Raw genomic sequence first — 22,526 nt, 5'->3', positions numbered from 1 at the left:
GCCGTGTTTTCCTTCAGGACATGCACAACGTACACAGATGAGAGAGAGCGCTGGGGAGAAGATGGATGGAGGGAAAGCAAGAAGTCCCATGGGCATTTTGCCCATGGCTGTGGGGTGGAGGAGATGGCTCTGTCCAGCAGCAGGGCTGAGAGTGGCTCAGGGGGCCAAGCCAGCACATGGCAAGGAAAGCAGCAATCGTGCCCAGGGGGGATTGGGGTACAGAGATTGCCAGGGAAGCAGGGTGACCGAGGACCAGGGGACATCTCTGGGGTGGGAGAGCTGTCTGGCAGCCCCCAGCAGGGTGGATGGGGTGATTGGGAGGGTGCAGAAGGGGCTGAGGCCATATCCTGACTCTCTTATCTCCTCCTGCCATCCGAGCTGGCTGGACTGGGGAGAAGAGCACGCTGAGAGATGGTGGATGTGCGGCTTGTCACCATGGAAACCCCTTCCCCAGCATCCCTGCACCCACCGGGGCACACTCACATCATGGGGGGCTGTAGGGCCCCAGGGGAGGAGCAGCAGAGACAGGGTGCCCCTGGCACTCAAGGGTCCCCAAAAGGGACAGGGTCAGGCTCTGCACACCTCGGCCATGGGGAAATGCAGCCCCAGCCCTGCGTTAGCCCTGGCACTTAGCAGGAAAGCTGTGGAGCCTCCTGAGAGCCTGCGAGGCCATCCTGGGAGGCAGGAGGTGGCGGGGCACCAGGTAAGGATGCTTCCAAATGATGAAAACTGATAATAAACCTCCCTTTGGTCATTTAGTCTGGAGCTACCCAGCAGGGGGTACTTGCTCCTGGAGAGAGGTGACCAGGAGTTCTGCTGGTCACAGGTGACAGTAAGGCAGGCAGTACCCCTAAAATATCACTAAAACATCCATATAAAATGTCCTGCTTAGCACTGCATCATGTAAATCCATGTCAGTTGTCTTCATGCATCTTCCCATCATGGTGCCTCTCTGAGGGCCATTGGTCCCTTCTGCCCACCCCATGCTCCACCACCAGCCTGGTCATGGGAAAGACCCAAAACCCCAAGGTCAGTCAGAGGCAGCATCCCAAATCCCCCTTTTCTCTCTCCCAGGAAGGTGGTGCAGGAAGGATGGATGCAGGGTTCAGATCCCACGTTCACATTCTCTCCTCCACCATTTCACCCCACTAATAAAAGTCCTTGCAGGATGAGGTCTGCAGGGAAAGGATTCCTGGGGCAACCCCATCGGCTCTTGGAGGTGCTTCAGAAATGCCTGGAGATGGCAAAACCCACCTTAAACCATGCACATGGGTTTAGAGCAATACCCAGGAGTCCTCAAGGGAACCTGAACCCAGACTTGAGCAGGATTCGTGCTTTGTAGGTGTTTGGCAGTCTCCTCAACATGTTTCATTTTTTGTGTTTGTTTTGTTCTGCGCAGTATTTATTGTGTGTTTGCTGCTGTGTTTTACCAAACTGCAAGAAATATGTAAACAGCAAATGATCAAAGCAATATATCTTTTATATCTAAAAGCAGGCAAGCCAGATGGAGTTAATTAATGAAGATGTTTAGCAAGACTAGAATTTAGCTCATATGCAAACAGGTTGTTCCCAGAAGCATCAATCTAATCCAATAAACAATTTGTGGGGGTGTAAGAAGCACTGCTTTGTTCCTTCCTTTCCATCACAAAGAGCCGAGCAAAACTTTTGTTGTTGCTATTTAATCCTGGTGAGAAGGCTTGTAGTTAACAGCAACAAAAGGCTGGAAACGTCCCCGTCTCCTTGCCTTGCTCCTGTTGCTGAAGGCGGAAGAGCAGTCGAGTATCTAAAGCAAATTCAATGCTCAGTCTCCTTCCTCAGACTGCCAACAAGGGAGCTAATTATGGCCAATAGTAACGATGCGGACATCATCGCAAACCAGCCTGCATCCAGCCAAGACTCCAGCTCTCGATCAGATGATAATTCAGGATGTTATGTCGGATTTTATCTTTATTCTACAAGATATTACTAGACATAAACCGTTATAATGCCCCAAGTGACAGCCCGCTCAATCACGCCGTGCTGTGATCCACCCTATAACTCAGATTTACGGGCCAGCTTTATGCCACAGATGATCGATCAATTACCTGGCTCAGGTTGCAGCAGAGCCGGCGATGCCAACCCCAGCTCAGCCGGCAGGAAAAGCAGAGCCGGACGCCTTACGTGGCTGTAAGTGGTCCTGCACCTGGTGTATGCCATTCCCAGGGGATCTAAATGAAGATGTTATTATTCTGTAGGTCTTATTAATGGGTCCAACATCTTTTCTACATTTGAAACCAAGAGCAGAGGAGAATGGCTCCAGCTTCCTGTGGCCATGCTTGGGCACCTCAGTGCCTGTCCCAGCACCTGCATTTTCAGAGTGGCTCTCACGAGATGCCGAGGTTTGGCTCAAAGAGATGTGAATTGCAACACGTGGCAGCCAGAGATGGGATCAACCCCTCATGGCTCCTGTTAGCCATCTCTGAAGTCATACAACCCTTTGGCTCGTATGGTTTTTACCTCCCCTTCTTCTCATCATGCTGCCTACAAAACTTTGTTGAGGTCTGCACCTTGTGTGGGACGGAGAGATGGGATTTGTTTTCGCCCAGGCCTGGCCAAACAAACACAGGCAATGCTGCACCTCAGAGCCCAGAAAGGTACCTTGGGCCAGCATCTCCCCCAGCCAAATATCCCCAACCCAATGGGCCACTGAGTGATGAGCTGGTGGAGGCCCAGCCGCAGCCTCCTGGCAGCAGTGGGAAGAGGTTGTCTGGGGGTGGCAATACAAGGCTGACTGCAAAACCCGTAAAAAGCCACCAAATTCTCCCTTTCTCCCTCCTCTTTTTCCACAAAACGTGGTCAGCCCAGCCAAAAATATGAGATGGAGACAAGAGAGGTCACTGCCCAGCCACTGCCCATTCAAGCTCTGTCAACCCATGGTTGTTGCTTCAAGAGCCATTGAACCTGGCCCTTGTGCTGCCGTTAACAAGAGGGCTCAAAGAACTCCCTTACCCAGGAGAAGGCCTCTTATTTGGTGTTTCTCCTTGTAATGACTATTACAAACCTGCTTGTTTTGAGGGCAGATTGCCCTGAAACCCGCAGGTACCATCACCCATCAGCTACTCTGCTCACACCAGACTACTGAGACTGCGGAGACACGGACACAAATACAGAGACTCCCCAGGAAAGGAAAACATCTGGATAACTTTGTTTTATGGATGTGACACCCCCTCTTAACGCTGATATCTGGGAGCCCTGGGGTCAATTCTGCTTCTTTCTCCAACTCCCCCTCCACCCCATCACACTCTTACGAGGACTCTGAGCACACCTTTGCTTTCCGGCAGCAAGTTATTCATCTCCATGTCTCTCCAGACACAGGAAAAAAAAAATAATAATAATAAATATATATATATATAGGCAAGGAAGAAGAGAAACAGGTTTTAAACTTTCTCCACACACAGAAAAATAGGTAAATAAATAAAAAAGCCTTTTCTGCTTAGTGAGGACCTGGTTTGTTTTTCCCCCGTGGGATGGCAAGCAGCAAACAAGAGAGAGGCAGAGTTTAAGGAGCGCTGTGTGCACGTGTGTGCGCCCACGTTGAACAACAGCTTTAACTCCAGGACCAAGCAGCTTTCCTCAACTTTTAGGTAATGTGAAGCCTCCAACCCAAAAATGGGTCTGAAGCCTGAAGATTTGCCCTTGTTATCCTCACACCCGCCGTGGCTAAGAAAGGTCAAAATTGTTTTAGAAACCACTTATGTCTCATCTGTGCTGCAGAGCAGACATCTCCCCAGCTTCCTCGAGCTGCAGCAAGCTTTCAAACCAAATGGATCAATAATAGCTTTTAGAAATTATCATCAAGAAATGAAAGGCTTGGCATTGCACATCCACTTAGGTAGCTTTAACTACAGCAAATTAACATGAAACTGAAGTCAGTCCCAAATGAAGGCACGTCCCTGAGACACTGGAGCCTGAAATGGCCTTTATGATGTAAACTTATATTAAGTACCAGCAATCTTTGTGCTTCCTTCTTTAGCATTTCACTTTCAGTTGGCTCCTTTCCGAGCCTATTTTAGCGGGAGATTTCTTAGACACGGGGACAAAGCCGCTGTCAGTCACTTTTCTATTTACACTTTCCGAGGACATTGATGGTCAGATGAAACTACAGACTAGGCTTGTTTAAGAGCCGTGAGTGTGCTCAGGGCTTGGGTTGGAAATCTCTCTGCTTCTCCTGCCTGGGCTGGGGACCACGGTCCCTGTTATGAGTGGCCCAGGTGTGATCTGATGGACCTCTGCTCTCCTGACCAGCCGCTTTGTATGGACTTAACAAACCAAAAAAGCCATCAGAGAAATGCTGTGGGGACAGAGAAAGTACAAGGACTGCAGCTCTAGGTTCCCAGCCTTGCTCCATCCCTTTTGCTGCTATCCCCATTTTGAGCCTTTCTTCCCCACATCTCCAGCAGCTCCTTGCAATAGTCAGGCAGAGGAAACCCTGAAGGTGCCCAGCAATATAAGCAGGATTTGGATCGGTCCTAACCATGGTGCAGGATCAGCCAAGTATCACACAGACCTTAATTTCTGCTGGACCAAGGTGCCGGCAGCAGAGGTCCCAGGGGTAACCCTGCCTTGGCAGAGGGAGTGTAGCACTTTATTTGCCAGCCTGGGCAAATGGAATGGTCCAGGAATGGTCCAGCACAGGACCTCTTACCTTGAAGATTGCTGCAGTCCCTTCTGCCCCTCCTGGGATTGTGTTACTGCTTCCTCTGAAATGGCTTTTGACAATCGTAGTGGGATGGGATTCCCCTAACCTGCATAAGAGATCATCCAGGGTCCCCCCAAGATCAATAGGAAGAGGGAGAACAGTCACAGGCAGTTTGTGCCTATCCGAAATGGGTGCCCACAGCAGGTGGGCTGGATAAAACCTCCTCTTCCATCAAGAAGAGAGAGACACAAAATTCCATGGACTGGAAGCTGGTAGATGCTGGACTCCTAGATAATCAACACTGCCAAAATGAGCCTAGTTGCAGGTCTCCTCTAATTTGACTAGTGGAGGACAAGAAAGGGGAAAAAAAAAAAAAAAAAGAGAGAGAAAAAAAAATGTTTTGTGGGTAAGAACCATGTCCCTTTCCCTTTGGTGAAGAGGAGAGCTCCAGGGGTTGCCCCTGTGTCCCTAGGAGGATCCTGCCCAGCACCTACCGTAAGTTGCAAGATGGGAAAACATCATGGTTTACAGTGGTTGTTGTTGTTGTTGTTATTGTTGTTGTTGTTGTTTTAAGCTGTGGAGCAAAAATAATGGTCAAGGTCAGGGAACCAATTCTGGAATGTGATCTCCTCCTCCTTTCCATACCTCTCTTCCCAAGCAGGCATCACTCTCTGCAGCACGTTCCCTGCACCAAACTTTGGCAGATGCCTCCAGAAGCATCAGAAATCCTTCACCCTAAAGGGTCCTGGGTGACCAGGACACAGGGCTGGGAGAGCCCTCAGACAGGGCAGCTGCTGGATCTGGGAGGATCTGGGCTTGTTCCTTTCCCCTCCACTGAGTCTCAGCAAGGAGAAGGGCATGAAATGAAAGCAGGTTACAGAGAATTTTGCTGGCAATATTTCATGCTGCCCCTACTCTGTTCTTTCCTACCGAGTATTCCCAGCCTGAATATTGAGTAACCAGAGCTTCAAAACACACGTGGAGGTGATAGATTGCTGCTGAATGCAGGCTGAAGTTTTAAGCCAACAATTACTTTTCTCTGAAGACTTCTTCCCCACCAGGAACCGGGGAACAAAATACCTTTGAATTGTTTTTATGAACAATGCTGTCTTCTGCACGGTAACTGGGATCTTTAAAGGAAGCTGGGTTATGAATAGCTCTCATTACTGGGGGGAAAAATGCCTGGTACCATGTTGGCATTTTCTGTTCGTGCGCCTCCTGTATGTGCAGGGGATTAATCACCCCTTTTAAGGAGGATCAGAGCTGAAATTATTAACCTCTGAGCACAAACCCAATTTAAAAAATGAAGGAGCCCGCTTCGAGGCTGCCTGGGAGCCCAGAGCCCTCTCCTTCCCCCTCCTCTCCTGCAAGCGGGAGGAAATGAGCCTTCCCCAGAGAGAGCCGAGATGGACTTGGGCAAAACGAATGTCTGGGTAATCCCGTAAATCAGCGGCAAGTAACTCCTGTCTGGGGGAAGGGATCGCTTAAAGAACGGAGGCAGAGGCAAACAGTGGGCATTGGGAGAAGAGCACGGAGGGGCTGAAGATACCCCGAGAGGCACCGTGCCGGGAAGTCGTGATGGGCATTTTTACTGTTTAAGATGTCGGGCATCAAGGCTTGGCAAGTTGTACACCACCCTCCAAAAAAAAAAAGAAAAACTAAGAGAAATATCTACCGTATTAAACATTTAATAAATGGTTGGCTCTGCTTCACAGACATGAATTTCCCATAGACATTTTTTGGGTCTTTTCTGGGCAGGAAGCTTGCCTGCCCTCGACACCTCACAATCTTGAGCAAGCCTTGTACAGGCTGAGGTCTGGGAAACAAAATGGGTAGCACGTGGTGCCACAGGGTATCAGGGACGACAGTGAGAACTGATTTTTTTCCTATTTTTATATTTTTAAATCATGTGGGAGAAAGTGACTATTCTGGTGCTGCTGTTTCACACCTGCCAAGCCTGTGGGCACGGGGTGCATGGTCCCCATCTCCTGCACAGGACACCACGGCTTGGAAAGCACGGTGTCCTGGGGAGGAGATGGGGACCACACATCTCATGTCCACAGGCCACATCCAACACAGTCCCTTAGTTCTGTTTGTCCGAAGCAAAACTCAATAAAGGAAGGAGAGTAACGCACACAGAGCCCACTCTTGGCGGATAGATTAAAAACTGCATGCCCACACTTTCTCTGCCCCCGTGTCTACAGAGCATTTCCCAGCCTAACGTAGTTATTTTGGCCAGGCAGGGGAAATAAAGGCGTGGAAAGGCTGAACAATACACCCAGAAATACTCAAAATAGAAACCACAGACCCTGACGTGCAGCTCTCGGCATCCCGTGCATGGCCCAAAAATAATGCTCAGGTTGGTTCAGCCCATGGCCTCCTGGGGAAGCAAGGTGAGTGAGAACATCCTCTGGCCTCCTTGCCTTGACGCCCACCACCTCGCCTTGTGCACCGGGTCCCATCGGACCCAGAGAAGCCTCAAACCTAGCTAAAAGCATGAGGAAGAGGACATGCAAGACCACTAGCTGACACCAGGTAGGAGGAAACACAGCCCAGCAAGAGGCACTGCTTCTCCGGGGAGCCCTGAGTCACCGCGGGCTGATACTCACAGCTTTATTGTGATATTTGGTTTCTTGGTAACAGCAGACCAAGCTGCAGCAGCAGCAGCAATCAGCTTCGTTCTAAACCCCCAAAAGTGCCACGACGTCAGATTAAAAAGCTTCCATTTAAAGGGGAAAAAAAAAAAATTACAAGGCGAGACTCGATAGTGATTCATAACGCTGCTGCTCTCCAGGCTCCCTAATGGGTGCACTCTCCATTGAAGGAAAAGGCGCCGTGCAGGGAGTGAATGATTTCGCTAGACTCTGTGCCACGAAGGCAGCGCGCCCGGGTCGATAGGCAGATCCCAGAACACTCTCTGCTTACCGTAACGTTAGCAGCAGCCGCACATTACCCATTCGGAGAGCCTGGAGTGGGTTCTCAACCACCTCTCGTTTTACTGGAGGCTATTTAATATTCTCTCTCTGTTGACGCCCTGCCTCTCCCCCGCCTCCTCTCTTCTGCTGCTTTCCGCCAAACCTGCAAGAACAAATAATGCACGCACACTTGCTGCGGCACTCCTTCGCTGCTCCTCCAGGATGGCAAACTGGGACCAAGGAGCAGGAGCTGGGAGATTTCCCTCCTGCACCATGCTAAAGGATGAAGGATATTGCCCACCGAGCCGGTGTGTTACCACCTATCTGCTCCAGCCACAGCCCCCGTGCCCCATGCCCAGCATTTCTGCAGTCCTTTGCACAGAAGGGATCGGTGTGTAAGGTGCAAAACCACAAAATGCATGCATGCTCTGCTCCTTTTGCCTTTTCTGTGCTCCTGGAGCCATATGTGGATCCTGTGTTTTTCAGGCAAACACAGAGATTTTCATTTGTTTGCTTGATTCCGGGAACCTTAAGCAAAACAGCCGATATGAGGAGATCTGGAGACCCTTCCCACCCCGGAGCACTCCCTCGTTATCAGCCAGACCCCACTCCCCAGCTCCTCACCCCCTTTGCAAAGCATCAGGCCCTACTATTTAAAGGAGGCTACGGTGGAATATAGATTTCTTGTTTGCTTGTTTTTAAGAAGAGACATTAGAAGACATTCAAGCTGACTTTGACCTTTTCAAAACAGCCCAAGTGTTAATAATATTAACACTGAGAGGGGAAAAAAAATCCTCCTCGTTTGACACGAGAAACGTGGTGGGGGAGATCCAGTAAATTCTCACGGGCAGCCTGGCAAAAAAGGTTCCTGTCCATTAACGGGTCTTCAGCAGTTCATCTCCTTGACGCCCCACCACTTTTCTCCCACTGATCCCTCTGCAGAGCTAAATCCCTCTGCTGCAACCACCCAAACAAACCTCTGAACAGCTTTGCAAGGAGAAAAGGACCTGGTTTTTAGGGAACGTCAGAACAACTCCTCGAGATCAGGTTTTACGGAATAGCGGAGAAGTGGGCTCCAGCGTTTCCCAAGTCCCTTCCAGCTCTGCTATTTTTAGGCAACCAACAGATTAGCACGAAGCTGAGCCTGCTGAGCTTGCAGGGTTTTTGGGAATTCGATCCCCAAAACGAGCCCACCTCCCAAATGAGCACTGGCAGTCAGAGCTGGGCAGGGGGTAACGGGACAGCTGCTCTGCCCCTGGCCGGCCTCAGGACCTGCCAAGGAAGGAGGGATGGTCTTCCTGTGTAGGGTGCTCAGAAAATTAACAAGGTTTCAGGTGACAGCTGAACCGAAAAGACAGCTCCAGCCACTGACTTGCAAACTAAGCCGGTAGAAGTGCCTCCAGTAAGGCAGCCTACGGGCATTAGGGACATGCAGGATCTTATACGAGGGGTGGAACAATCCTCATTTCCCAGGAACAGCAATAAACTTCAAAATGGTTACCCCAAAGGTGTCCCCAGCAGCTCGGCAGTGTGCGAAACCCCTGCAGTAAATGTCCCATCACTCCTGCAGTTACCTCTGCTCCCTTGGGTCCTCTCCTGACCACGGCCCAAAGACTTGTGGATTTCATTGCAAGGTGCCCCAAAAGCATTTAGGGTTATTTTTCCTCCAGACCATCCCATTCTCACATCAGACAGAGCTGGGCTGCCCCCGGGGCTACCGCAGCACAGCCATCCAAGGTGCTCCCTGCAGCACAGGGGCTGAGCACGCTCCTCTTCCCAGCAGCTACTGGCTTGAGAGAGAATCAAACTAATTACCTTAGTAATTACCCAACTAATTAGCTCTCTAATTACCCAGCGTCTTTGTTCGCAGGGAGCTGACGTTCCTGCGGAGGGGCCCTGGCACAGCGCCTCGAGGTCCGGGTCCCCCCCCACCCCAAGCTCAGGACCTCTCCCTGTCCTCAGGGAGGGACGGATTCTGACCCGGCTCCTGTCGGCAGGTTTGCACTGCAGCACCTTCACTGTGCGTGAGTTTCCCTGGTGGGAATGCCCTCAGCACCGTGCTGTGGGCTCAGCACCCCCTTGGACCCCCCTGGGGCCTCAAGAGCCCAGGTCTGGTTGTGAGGCAGGGCTCTGCCGAACTGCAGTGTGGCAGGGGGTGCTTAGCCCTAAAACCAGCCCCCAGCTCTTTTAAGGAAGATTCGTTGTTCTTACAGCACAAGCACGAACGGTTTCCTTGATGCTGACTCGGGGATGGCTTCGAAGGAGGCGATACAGGAGCCTGAGTGTTACCAGCTGGCACGGGACAACTGTCTTTTGCTCCCTGGGTCCTGCAAACGAGATTCGGCTCACGGGGCAAATGAATTCGGCTCCCTCCTTCGTGTCCTGCCACGTGGGATGCGAGGCTTGCCCTGCTCCGTCTCTTGGTGGCACCTCCTGGAAAGCTGAGCTGGGTTAGGGATCTCGAGGTGCTAACAGAACAGCAAGTTGCACAAGGGAAACCCAAGAAATAATCATTTTGCCTTGCCCAAACCTGAGCAGCACTCACTGGTGGAGGGAAGACCTTGCAGAGAAGAATATCGACTAGAATTTCTGATTGTCTTGTGTTTTTTGTTTTTTTTTTTGGAAAGGAAAACAAAAAGGGTAGGAGAGAGAAGGGCCTCCTTTCAGCAATTCAGACAATGTAGGAGGTATAAATGTCACTCAGACTGAACCAAGGGGTAGGAGAACTAACCCCCAGAAGCTGTTCTGTGAATGATCATTAGCGTATGTGACAAAATGCCAGCCGGAGACTGAATCGTGCCAGCCAGCAAACTTCGCAGTGGTAAATAGTTTCCTTGAGCACCACGGGCTGACAGTGTGACGAAGACTCAGGGCTTCCGCTGGGGCTCTCAGCACCAGGAGCTGTCGGTTTTATAGATCTGACAGGAAAGATGCCAGGTGGATGGGGCAGATTTCCGAATTTCATGCGCAGGTATGTTTGTGTGCATGACAAGGAGAAAAAAAAATAAATCTATAAAGCCAAGACCTGATCCCTAAAGGGTCTCTTCTCCAGTAGGCTTCAGCTTGAGAGATGCCATGAAATCCATCAGATGGAGCCCACCTGAGACTCCTTCCCCTCTTTAGGCTCTCTCCAAAAGAGCAGATCTAAAACTGAACAGAGCAGTGGCAGCTGGAGCTGTAAAATTTATCCCACCCCTTAGTAATTTGCCTATTAAAGCTAGTTCCAAATATCCGTTTAAAATTGTAATGTGGGAATAGCTTAAGAGGCTAAAACCAAAGCCAAAACCCCCCAAACACCCAACTTTGCAAGGTTCTGTGATCTGCCTCAGACACACGACTCCCGAGGAAGGGAAGGAGTATCTGAAGGAGTTGAACACTGCTAAATTACACGGGAATTGGACAGCAGTGATTATTTTGATACTGTTGAAAGACGTGTGATTTGCTCCACAGAAACTGAGCAAGGAACAACGAAAAGCTTTGTTTTAGCTATTACAATACTGCTTGTCCATTTAAAACCCTGGCTAAAATTCCCCTTTGGGGAGAACTGATCAGAGATTATAAGTGACCGACAGGATTATCTGAAGTTTTTCTCCACCATGGGCAGAGAGCATCAGCCCTCCATCTGTTCTCCCCACACAATGCCATTCCCAGCATCCCTTCCGAGCTCAGGTTCCATTAGGCTGAGCTGAAAGTCTCAGTGGGCAACCTTAGAGAGATCTGGTGATTCCTGAGGAGGAGGGAGACTTCCCCACAGGCTTCCATTCTGTAAAAATAAACAGATAAATAATTAAATTGGTAACTTTCATGGTTTTCAATCTTGAAGTGTAGCTACCAGGTAAGTCTTGGCTGTCGGAACAGTGTCCAGACCAGACCAGACCCACCCAAGTTTTCCTCCTTCCCTCCAGTACCAGAAGCAGTAGGCTGCACGCTCCTCTTGCTTATGAACCTTGTTTTCTTTTTCATATTGTTAATCCAAAAGGTGGGAAGTGTCTCTATCCCAGACAGACCTACTATTTCCTCGAACAGAAGTGTCCAACACCACCTCTCAGCTCTGGTTTCAATGACGCGTGTCCTGCTTGAGCTCTACACCAGCAAGTGGGGAGAAGGGAGGAAGGAAGCAGCCGAAGACTGACGAAGGGATAAGGATGCAGAAGAGGTGGCTTACTGAAGCTCACTCCAGAAACATTCAGAACCGCTGCTCTACTTTAAAGGCAAAAGTTGTCCACCAAGTGGACCGTTTTAAAGTCTACGCTCCATTTGCGGCAATCAGCATCCTCCAAGCTCAAGCAAAACACGGTAGAGATGACACGACTGATGATACAGAAGATGTTTAAAGAACACATCATCTCAAATGAAGCCTGAAACACAGTTGGAAGAAAGCAAGCAAGACTGACTCCCATTGCTCAAGGCTGTCAGGATGGGAAACCAATAAACATTTGGCAATAACAGAGACCTCCTTCCCGACATAGCTCTTCTCCTGATTTTACAGAATCATCTGGCCTTAAAAACGTCTGCTTTTCCTCTATGCTGGAGTTTGCTGCCAATTCGAAGTCTGGCAAGGACGGATCTGCCAGCTTCTTGGCTCTCTGTTACAAAAGAGAACATTATAAAGGAGAATTTGTGAGTTAGCTGATTTGTAAACACTACAGCAAGTCACCATGTAAACATGTCGCTTACATCCCTATTATTTCTCTCAAGCAGTTTACCTGGCACCTGACACTGAATGCCAGGATTTCCCTTACCTTGTGCTATTACTGCTCCTTTGCATGTAAAAAGCCTAGCTCATTTTTTTTTATTATTTTTATTTTTGTAGCATTAAAAACAAAACCAAAAAAACCTTAATTAAAGAGTACTCACAAAGCATCTCAATAATTACGACAGGAGAGATGTTGGCAGTATTTTGAATACAAATGAGATCTGCAGGTGCACTCGCAGTTGTACGGTGTGATGCGGTTCAAACGTAGCCCATTAGGGAAACAGAACAGGTAAACAGACAGCAGAAGGCTCTAGACACATTGCTCATTTGACACTAGGACTACTGTGTAAAAGCCTTTTCTAAGACTGTCAGACGAATTCTGCAGTGGTTATCTGAACAGAAACAGTTACATGAAATTAACCCCCACATTATCGGCATACGGATTACATGATTTAACCCAAATGATGTTACTTGCATGAAGCTGGTTTGCAGTTTGGGGCACTACGTGCCCTTTCATTCCCAAATACTTTCTGAGAAAGGAAACTCTGGCGGTGCATGAATCACAACATGCTATCACATGGGATCCTTTTAGGTTGCTGCGTTGGAAAACAGTTATATGTAAGTACTGTTCCTGAAACCAAGGTTGGTTATGCGTAAAAGTCTATGCTGTAAAGCTTCAGCAATAACATCTGCTGGAAAAAACGTGACAGCACAGCAGAGGGAACACCATCAGCCTCCAAGAAATGGAAAGAGAGACAGACTGAGACATTAATCTTGTTCATAAAATACATTTATTGTTGGTACAGAGTGAGGCATATTCGTCAGTACTTGATAGGAGTGAGGAGCACAACAGCATCATTCCATGTAAATAAAGGCCATGTTACATCTCAAGTGTTGGATCATTACCATTCCAGCAGAAGGCCTGAAGAGAGACTTCATTTAATTACATAATTTGTGAAATAAGTTAAAGGAAAATTTACGTCATCATCCATTGTAAGAAACACTTCATGTAAGCAATGAACGCAGGCTGTGCAGTGAGGAGCAGCAGCTGGCTTGCTCACAAAGTACCGCCACATCCCGGCACAGCAAGTGTTACATACCCGCGCCTTTGACAGTGAGAAATTTTTGAGGAGATTCAATGAAATAGCAGCATTTGAAGGATATTTCCCCTTTCTAAGGTTAGTGAGAGGTTCTTTTCTTTTCCTTCCTTCAATCACCAATAAGTGGATTTTACTAAGACTGAACAGTATCCTCGAATGTAAGATTTCTGATGTAATAAGATATAGGTCTTGGCTTTTCAAATGGTCACACTGATTGAGCCGTGATGGCTGCTGCTCTTGAAATGGCTCTTCCAGTTCTTCTCTTTATTGGTCTGCCCTGTAAATGGGCTGTCATATCATTCCTGGGAAAAAATGCTCTTCTGCTGAAATTAGAGTTGATGGTCTTGTGCTTGATTTGGACAATGCCTTTATCCTCCTCTCCCAAGCATGCTCTGCTAAGAAAACGGTTGGGGGAGGGAAAGAGAGAGGGAAAAAACATATTTCAATAAATCAAAGTTATTCCAGAGACACACTGAAGTTTGGCTACAACTCCTTCCTAGGATTTGCAGTATTTTCAATTAAAATACAGAAAAGGAAACACTGTCAACACACACATCACCACAGAGGCAGAACGAAGCTATCTGAAGACTCAACAAGCCAGACATCTGGAGGGCTGAAGAGCTGCAGGAACAATTCCTATTCATCCATCTTAATGCTATCATAGCTCTAGTCATGCTATGGCTATTAAGGAAATTAAAACATCTGACCTTACAATAAGATAAATCCTGTTCCCAGCAGTTACATACTCGAGGAAATATACCCTGAAGTCATACGGCAATAAGTATCTCCCCTACCTACCTTCTTCCTATATTCCAAGTCATCATTGAAATCTTGATAGTCTGAACATGTCGCACTGAACCTGCACTTCATTACTCACCTCCTGTGCGCAGTCAGGCCACCAAGAGCTAAAAGTATAGATCTGTCAAGTCCTCCAAGAATTATTTCTACTGCCACACCAGAGAGCTCTGCCATAGAGGTCTTGACTCTATTCAGAGTCTACCAGAAAAATGCATACTTGCAAGGACAATATGTAGGGCTCTACCAAGAACTTCCTACTGCCATGATCCATAAATAAAGGGGCCGCAGAAACAAGCACATGCACGTGTACTACTTATCTAGATCAGTACAATGAACAGAAAACAGGCTCTAGCGTGCCGGAGACCACCTACATTCACTGATGGACTACGATGTTGACCAAGGCAATCTATTGTTCTTGCCTTCAAAATCCAGAAAATGGAAAAGTTGGTAATTATGAGTCTCCTTGTAAAAAAATAACAGGAAGGGATTTGACAATTTTTTGAGCTTATGTCAGGAGCAGGCCCAGATGTGAACCTTGAAGTTTTACAGGAGACCTACGAAGAGCTGATTCAAATACTTGGTCAGTACATGGCCACACCAGGCATATGCTCTTGCAGGTCTGGACTGTACTGTCAGACACAGAGTTAGGGGTCAGGAAAACTAAAAATAAAGGGAACAGAAACCTGTTGTCATGTATGTCTTTAACCAAATTCTCCTAGTCTTTCTAAAAATTATCTGGTGAACCACTCAACTTGATCAAGCAGTGTTCCTGCGAGGAGGATGAAGATGCGTACCAAGGAGCAGGACAGTGAGCACATGAAAAGATGGAAAATGTCCTCGTGATCACAAATGTTCTCTAGAACTTACGGAAGAGAAGTACATGCTGATGAAATAAAAAGGATCCGTTTTACACTCCCTAGTTGCTTTTATAAACAAAGATAAGGGAAACTTTTACTGGTTAACAAAATCTCCAATCTCAGTTGACAGTCTCCCCGCAGAGATTTCGGTAAAACTGGTGCAGGCTATTTCAACGGGAAGTCTCCTTTTGCAGTTGTACTACAGAAACTTGCTCAAAGCCATTGCTGGGCTGAATATTAACTTTGCGTAAATTTAACACTGCATAAATTAACACGGGAAATTCCCGAAAGATCTGAGCAAAATTCTGTTACTTTTCTTTCACTTAATGTCCTAAGGAAAGCAATTGCAGGTATTTGTTCATCACATGCAGATTTCTGCCCGCAAAATTTCATCTGCAGAAAAGTGGGAGGGTACCAAGGCTTTGTTTTTTGTCTACATTTTTTTTTAACGTTCTTTACTGACTCTTGTAATTTATTATCACTTAGACATTTACTCCATGTATTTAGCATTTTTCCCTTGTGTTTCCTCCATGATACCAATGTAGGCGTGAAGGGAACCTGATCCGACCCTTCCAGAATGAACTTTCTTCAGTCAAGGTGGTGTTAAATAGTGTTAAAAGACAATGTCTTTTTATTGTGTTTCAGCCCACAGTGTTTCCAGCTACACTAAATTTACGTATTTTTCCATTAGACTGTGAGATGGCACCTACTAAAATACTGGAGAAAGAGGCTAAACAAGATGGGTTTTCGCCGACTAGGATGCATGACTGAGGACCACTCTATCCTCCAATTCAAAATAATGGGCACAAAGAGGCTGGAGAGGCTGAAGGACAGCATTTAGGAGCCAGGCTGTCAGACACCAGCAGCTGTCAGCACCGTTCTTTTAAGTACTTTCAAACCTAACCTGCAGAGACTTGCACCCCGGTGAAATTCAGTGGTCTAACAGGGAACTATTGCATAGACTTCATTACGCTATACTACAGCTGTGTTTCCGTACAGGAATTAGGACTCCCTGTAGATCAGAAAAAAAAATTGGGTATTTCAACAGCCACCTTGTCCACATCAGTGTGTGGTACATTATGACCAGCAATAAAAATGTCAGTGGATGGCATTGCTGGAGATGCTTCAGCACTGGGAACACAAATCCATGGCACAGACAATCCTAATATCTTCCCTTTAATGGCTCCATTAAGTAGTTTTTCTCTCTGTTTCCATTATAATAAAATACAAACATTAATAATAGAGCTTAATTTATCTCACGAGCTTCCCCCTGACTTTGGGAAAAGATTTAAACTGAAGATACAACAATGTGTCAACCTCCTCTGAATTAACAGCTCTCTGGGCCTTTCTAACAAGGGGAGAAAAGGACAGATAGAGACATGAGATTACAGACAGGATGAGAAATAAGGAGCATACAGAAGAGAGGGTGAGATAATTATAAGCAAGATAGGAAAGAAAGAGGAGTCAATAAATTCAATTTATGAAAAGCACAGAGTGTGCTCAGCCTGAGCACAAGTGCCCAGACTCACCGCCAGGAAATCGAATTAGTTAACTTATTTGGTTTTCAATATCTTGGTCTATTCCCTCTAGCAAATTTTCTTCTTTGTTTGTTTCTTGTAGCCGGTGTCAGTTAACTTTTTCATTTCTGAATCTACTATTTATCCTGCTCTTCTGTCTTCCAAGCAAGCACACACAGTAGGTAATTTTGCAGTATTTTATAGCAGTGTTTAGCAATTATTTCAAAGCTACTGTTTGTCTGGACTTCCAGGCAATCAGCGAGTAAAAATAATTACAATTACAGCTGCAACACATGGAGGATGAGCTCTAGAGGACTGATGTTCATTATGAAAAACAATCGTTCCTGCTTGCAAATATTTCCATCATAAAAGGCTTCTCTTTCTCTGTTATCATAAGAGAGAAACCTCTCTGAATTCTCATCTTGAAGCATGTGTGAAAGAGAATAAGAAGCATTTAGGAAACACTTTTAACTACTTGACAGGCTTGGTTGAAGATCTTCAACAAAAAAGGTGTTTAAAAAGGGTTCAGAAACCTAATGCTCATATTTATGCAATTTCCTTTTCCTGCACCTTCTGAACATGAATTAATTCATCCTCATCATAGCCTTCTGAAGAAATTACTATCAGATACTAACTTTAGTTATAGCTTAAATATGAATAATTAGGATAAATTTTGTAGTTACTGTTAAAAATAATATAGAATTATAAATACAGTAAATTAGCATTTCAGATGATGCAAGCCACAGTGATGTTGACTACCTAACGACCTAATATTATTCACTAGCCTTTTTTTTTTCTTTTCTAAAATTTCTCAACACATCCCTGGTCTAGTAACTTCAAAATGGATTTTGGAATACAAAAATCATACTAAGGGATATCTTAGAAAAAAAAAATACATACACCAATTCTTGCTCATTATAGTAGGAAGGGAATGGAATTAACTAAAATAGTAGCAATCCAATTAAAAAAAAAAAAATCCAGTTCTAAAAGCCACGGAAAACTTACAGCTTAGGGAAGAAGGGGGACAAGCAAAACTTGTCCTGTGCCCAAGGAAGGCACCTGGACAAAACTTACTGCACTTCTCATGCTTGGGTATCTGAGCATGGAGCATTTTAAGAGAGCCTCAGGCTATGCCATCAGGAAAAATTTTCATGAGCAGGGATCCTGGTAGGCTGTAGGGTTTTAAAGGAAATGAAGGAGCACAGGAGCATTAAAAGTGGGCAGCAGAAACACCGAAGGGTGTAATGAAGGAGGTAATTTTGGAAGGAAGGGGTTGATCTCATTTACTTTTATATTTCGTCACATGTACCCTCTTCAGTCAAAGTTTTCAGTGATGATAACAACATTAACTATCACAAAGAGATTTCAGAGCTGCCCCACAAATTGTCCTGGTCCTGCACGCGGCTCGTTCAGCGAACAAGGACGCTACAGCTGCTGGCTGCGTCTGTCCTCCAGCCAGGCTGCCTATTCAAAAAGGAGCACGCTAGCTGTATAAACAACAAATTATAATAATAGCACCCCACAAACGTGTTGAGTGCTGTGGCCTGCAGAAACCGCTGTAGCACTGCCATGCAACTGTTGCCTCCCACAAAATTTACACAGAGCTAAACCACAAGCAGCACTGACTCCAGGAAGATCTTCAGCAGCGCCAGAGCAGGAGTGCACCAGCAAAACTGCACAAAGGTCACAAGGAAGGATTATGGTCAAAGTCTTACTGCTTTTCTGTACAGGCAGGACTAACTCTAGAGATGATTGCCACTATCAACTACTAAACGTGCTCGCTCAGTCTCTGCTAACACATTAGAGCATGCGTTTTCACATGTTCAGAGATTAACTCAGACTTTAGCAGAAACAAAGACCAACAGGCTTATTTAAGCACCTTTATATGCACTGCATATATGGCCTGCAAGCACATTTCCAACTGGCTGAGAACACAGTTGAGGTCAACATATATATCACTGTATTTGAAAGATTTAAGATGATGAAAAAGAATCACGTTTAGAACTTGAAGCTTCTTTTAACTGAAATATTTACGCAGTACTGTCATTTCCCTTAAGCTGCACTAATAAAGAATAAAAGTTTATAATCTAAAGTAACAACCCATGCCGTAGCAAATTGGATGGCAGTGGGAAAAGACCAGGTAAATGGCGGTATTAGACTGTGAGTACATAAAAGAAATGAAGACTTCCAACTGGTGAGCAATCTAGTTTTGAGACATCCATTCACCTGTTACTGAAAGTGGCCATATTTATGACAAATAGTACCACTTAGTTAAATCCCCTTGTCTTACTGCTAAAACTGCAGATACCAGGAAACATCTGCCAGCCGTGATAGGTTCTACATTAACCAACAGTTTCCCAAGGGAAGAGATGGAAACCCTATCATTTAAATAAATTGAAAGTGGACTCCATGGAGCTTGTGAGACCACACATACAGGGAACAGTAATGCTTTCGCATGTAAGAGGGACTAATTGGATAATCCAACAGTCTTCCTCTCTCTATTCCATGAATATTTCAGTTGCAATATTTCTACACCCACCTGTTTGGCATGATTGACACAATGCAGGTACTGGCTAGCCAGTGCAGAGCAGCTGAGGGTCTCCTGAGCATGCTGCTGGTAACACTGCAGAATTTTACCCTGCAGATCAGCGCAGACTGGATGAGACTCGTATCGCCTGGGGAAAGAAGAAAGAACATTTTGATTTCCTTCTCAACAACGTCTCAGGAAAGATGCAACTTTAAATAATGGATGTGAAGGAAAACACTTTAAAGTTAAAAAGGAAGGCTGCAGTCACAAAAACAGTCACAGAACTGCAGGACGCATTAAGCTTCATTGCTGTATAGTCCTAGGACCATACAGTCTTGTTACTTATTAAATATTGCTACTGCATAAGGCAGAAAGCGCCCATTGGGCCGACCTAGAGAATGCAAAAAACTTGCTAGCATCAGCAAATTACACAATCTGCTTTTGCTGATCTGATGATAGCCTCTATTTTTGGCGCATCCTCCTTCCCTTCTTCTACCCATCACCTCAATTGTAACCCTGACGCCAGATGTGCAAGTTATTTAGGAATTTTGTCTATTTTCTGTACTGTATGGATTAATTACTCTTGTCATCTTTTTGGCCGATGCAATACACAAAGGAATGGAAACTCCTCTAGTCTGTTCTGCAAAATAACCCCCCTTTTGGACAAAAATCTTGTCATTTGCATTAATCTATGTAATGTTATCTACACTGATAGTGGCACAGAATTTAAATGGGAATGCAATACTTTCCTGATTCAAAAGCAAGTGGATGGCAAAGTGTTAGAGAGATGAAAGGTCCACTGTAATTTCAAGTTAATCGGACATTTGCTTTATAAACATCTTTTAAGGTATTCAAAATCTAGTTACTGTTATACCCCTTTCACAGCAAAAATAAAACATTTTAGTAGTAGAAGAAGAGCCATGAAACTTTATAAAAAAAACATTTAAGGCTCATATAATTTTAAAACTACCATTTGTTTTATGTGTGTGAACTGTATACTTAATACACCTTCCCATTTACCCTCCTGGGAAAGCCCGACAATGGCTGTTCTAACATCCACGGCAGCCCACATTATTTTTAGTTCAATAAGGTCGTAAAAAGAACGAGACTCATCAGCCACAGCATCCTCAGATGAATCCTCTGTTCCTTCCTATTTTGCTGATTGGCCAAGACAGATCTCTGTTTTACTACAGCGAGAAGGCGAAACATGAAGCACAATGCGGTTCCTTGGGGGAGCTGACTTCTGGGCAATCACTCAAGATGTAGTACCAAAAAAGAACTGTTAAGACGCCTTGATTTTACAATATATACCTATAGAAAACAGCCCTCTTACTCTTTTCATTCATTACCGTACATCTGTGAAATACCTAAAGCAGAATTTAAATGCAGTCCCTGGTGCTTACCCACTTTATGATCTGAAAGTTCAAACTTCTGTAGACTCTTACGGATGAGGATTTTCCCTTAATCCCCCCTCTGCTGATATCAGCAAGCGTTTCAAGAGCGTGTTAGGCATCAAAATGTACGGCCATAAAATGCTGTACACCGACTGACTACGGCAAAGGCTGGGGCTGGATGGGATGGGATAAAAGTAGAGGCTGAAGCATCGCATCCGCTCTTTGTAGCTGTATGACTCAGCTCTGATGATTTAGGTCCAACTAAACCAGCACTCGTTTCAAACGCCTGAGACCCTGGTCTGGATTGATAATCCAATACAATAGCCCACGAGTTAACAAAACCCACCCACAGCAAACCTAGCTGTGCCTTTATTCACAGGCGTTTTTAAAGTGACTTCGTTGAGTGTGTCTTAAAGGCGAAGAGAGAAGGAAACGGGCTTCTGTACACCGGCTACATAAATTCTGTAAATGTAATTTCTTTAAATAAGCCATCCGGGGGGGTCGCTAACCCGCAGCAAGGATCTTTGCGGGTTGCTTGTTTCCCTGAGTTGTGCCATTAGGCATTCAAAGATCACGTATTATTCCTTATCTGAATGCTTCAATGGATGCTTCACCTTGCCGACAACACCAGAGCTCAGGCAGACATATCGTCTCCTGCCTCACCGCGATTTCTTCTCATCCTACGACTTCTCAATGGTGAATTTTCCAAACGTGCTCTCAGCCCACCACCACAACCCAGCCCCAGCGCTGGTCAATGCGAACGGGGCCATTTCCTTGAAGTCAACCAAGTCCATTTTCTTGGATTAATCTCTTCAAGGAGAGCACCGGCTCCGTATTGATCTGCTGTGCTTGTTATGCTCCCCTAATGCACTATTTGCACTTTGGGGAAAACGCTAAATGAGATTACTATCTACCATTAGATGGCCATAAAGCACGCGGGGCAGGATCTCCTGCTTAGGAAAGGAGGTTGCAGTGCGCATTATGGTAAACCCAGCAGAGGGTTTGCGATTGATTTCTGGTTGGTGATGGATGACAGGACTCTCAGACGGACGGTCAGAGGCAGCCACCGGCAAGGAAACTCCTCAAAAGGGAAATGAAACATCTCCCTAAAAGATAACTTCGCTAATGTTCCTGTAAATAACGGTAATTTTACAGACACATTTAAAGGTCTGGCGGGGCTTGACTGAAGAAGAAGCTTGTAAGAAAAGGGAAACAGTGCAAAAACAGTCGTTAGAAGGAATCTGCAGGGGAAACGTGAAGATTTTAAAGGCTGAATGGATAAACCAGCCTGGTCTGGTCAGAGCTGACCCTATTCAAGCACGAGGTTCCTTCCCTGTGTCCCGAGAGCTTTATTTTGAGATACGTGGCAGGGAAAGCATCCAACCCCCCCCCCCTTTTATTTTTTTAATTACTTGGGAATTTCACGACTAAACTGAAGAAAGCAATGGGAAAAATATATACTGTAGTAGTCAACAAGGACTGACAGGAAACCCTGACCGAACCCTATCTCAATTCAGCGCAACTCAATAACTACTTCACTGAATCAACACAAGCGAAATTTAAAATGCCTTTCTTCCCAAAAGTCAATAAGAGCAGCAGCCCGATCTGCACTGCGCACCGCCCGGCATGCTTTTATTAACGTGTTTTTATTAAGTTTACAATTACTTGATCTGCTTTCGCTTTCCCAGCTGCTTCTCGAGCACCTTGCATGCCAGCAAATATTTCTGCGTGCCGGAATAAACCTCGGAGGGAGCCGCGCGCCCACCTTTTCCATCAAGCTGATGCACCGCAATCTCATAAAGGTAATGGGATGAAGGCACAAAAAAAAATAAGAGAGAGCTTTATACAGAAATATTCTATGCGAAAGCATGAAGAGAAAATTTAATGAGAGGAACTTTGTACTCATCTAGCCTGTCTCAAAGAGCATAGCTTATTGTATTCCTGGGGGCTCCGAGAAAGGAGCCCCTCCACGGCATTCAAACAAAATGTCTACTAAAGAGGAAATCTGAAATCACCATGGTAAGTTTTGTGATAAAACTGACAT

General features: G+C 45.8%; 1 protein-coding gene and 1 long non-coding RNA gene across 6 annotated transcripts in view; one reads left to right on the top strand and one right to left on the bottom strand.

The window, feature by feature from the left end:
* Positions 1-5,028: 5,028 nt before the first annotated feature.
* On the top strand, positions 5,029-13,244 carry LOC308188757. Its single transcript, XR_013945732.1, has 2 exons — positions 5,029-5,173; positions 9,464-13,244. It is a non-coding gene; the product is annotated as an uncharacterized lncRNA (long non-coding RNA).
* Positions 13,062-22,526, bottom strand: part of CHCHD3 (coiled-coil-helix-coiled-coil-helix domain containing 3) — a 149,767-nt gene continuing 140,302 nt past the window's right edge. For 3 of the 5 annotated variants that reach the window (XM_080578089.1, XM_080578087.1, XM_080578086.1), the window contains 2 exons: positions 19,101-19,236; positions 13,062-13,784 (listed from right to left, as the gene is read on the bottom strand). In XM_080578089.1, the coding sequence (XP_080434215.1) occupies positions 13,758-13,784; positions 19,101-19,236 (163 nt within the window). In that variant the 3' untranslated portion in view covers positions 13,062-13,757. The remainder of the gene's footprint in view (positions 13,785-19,100; positions 19,237-22,526) is intronic. The other 2 variants (XM_080578090.1, XM_080578088.1) reach the window with 1 other exon arrangement.

This window comes from Anser brachyrhynchus (genome assembly GCF_964034855.1).
Source record: "Anser brachyrhynchus genome assembly, chromosome: 1".
In the NCBI taxonomy this organism is placed as follows: domain Eukaryota; kingdom Metazoa; phylum Chordata; class Aves; order Anseriformes; family Anatidae; genus Anser; species Anser brachyrhynchus.
This window is presented reverse-complemented; position numbering and strand designations above follow the sequence as displayed.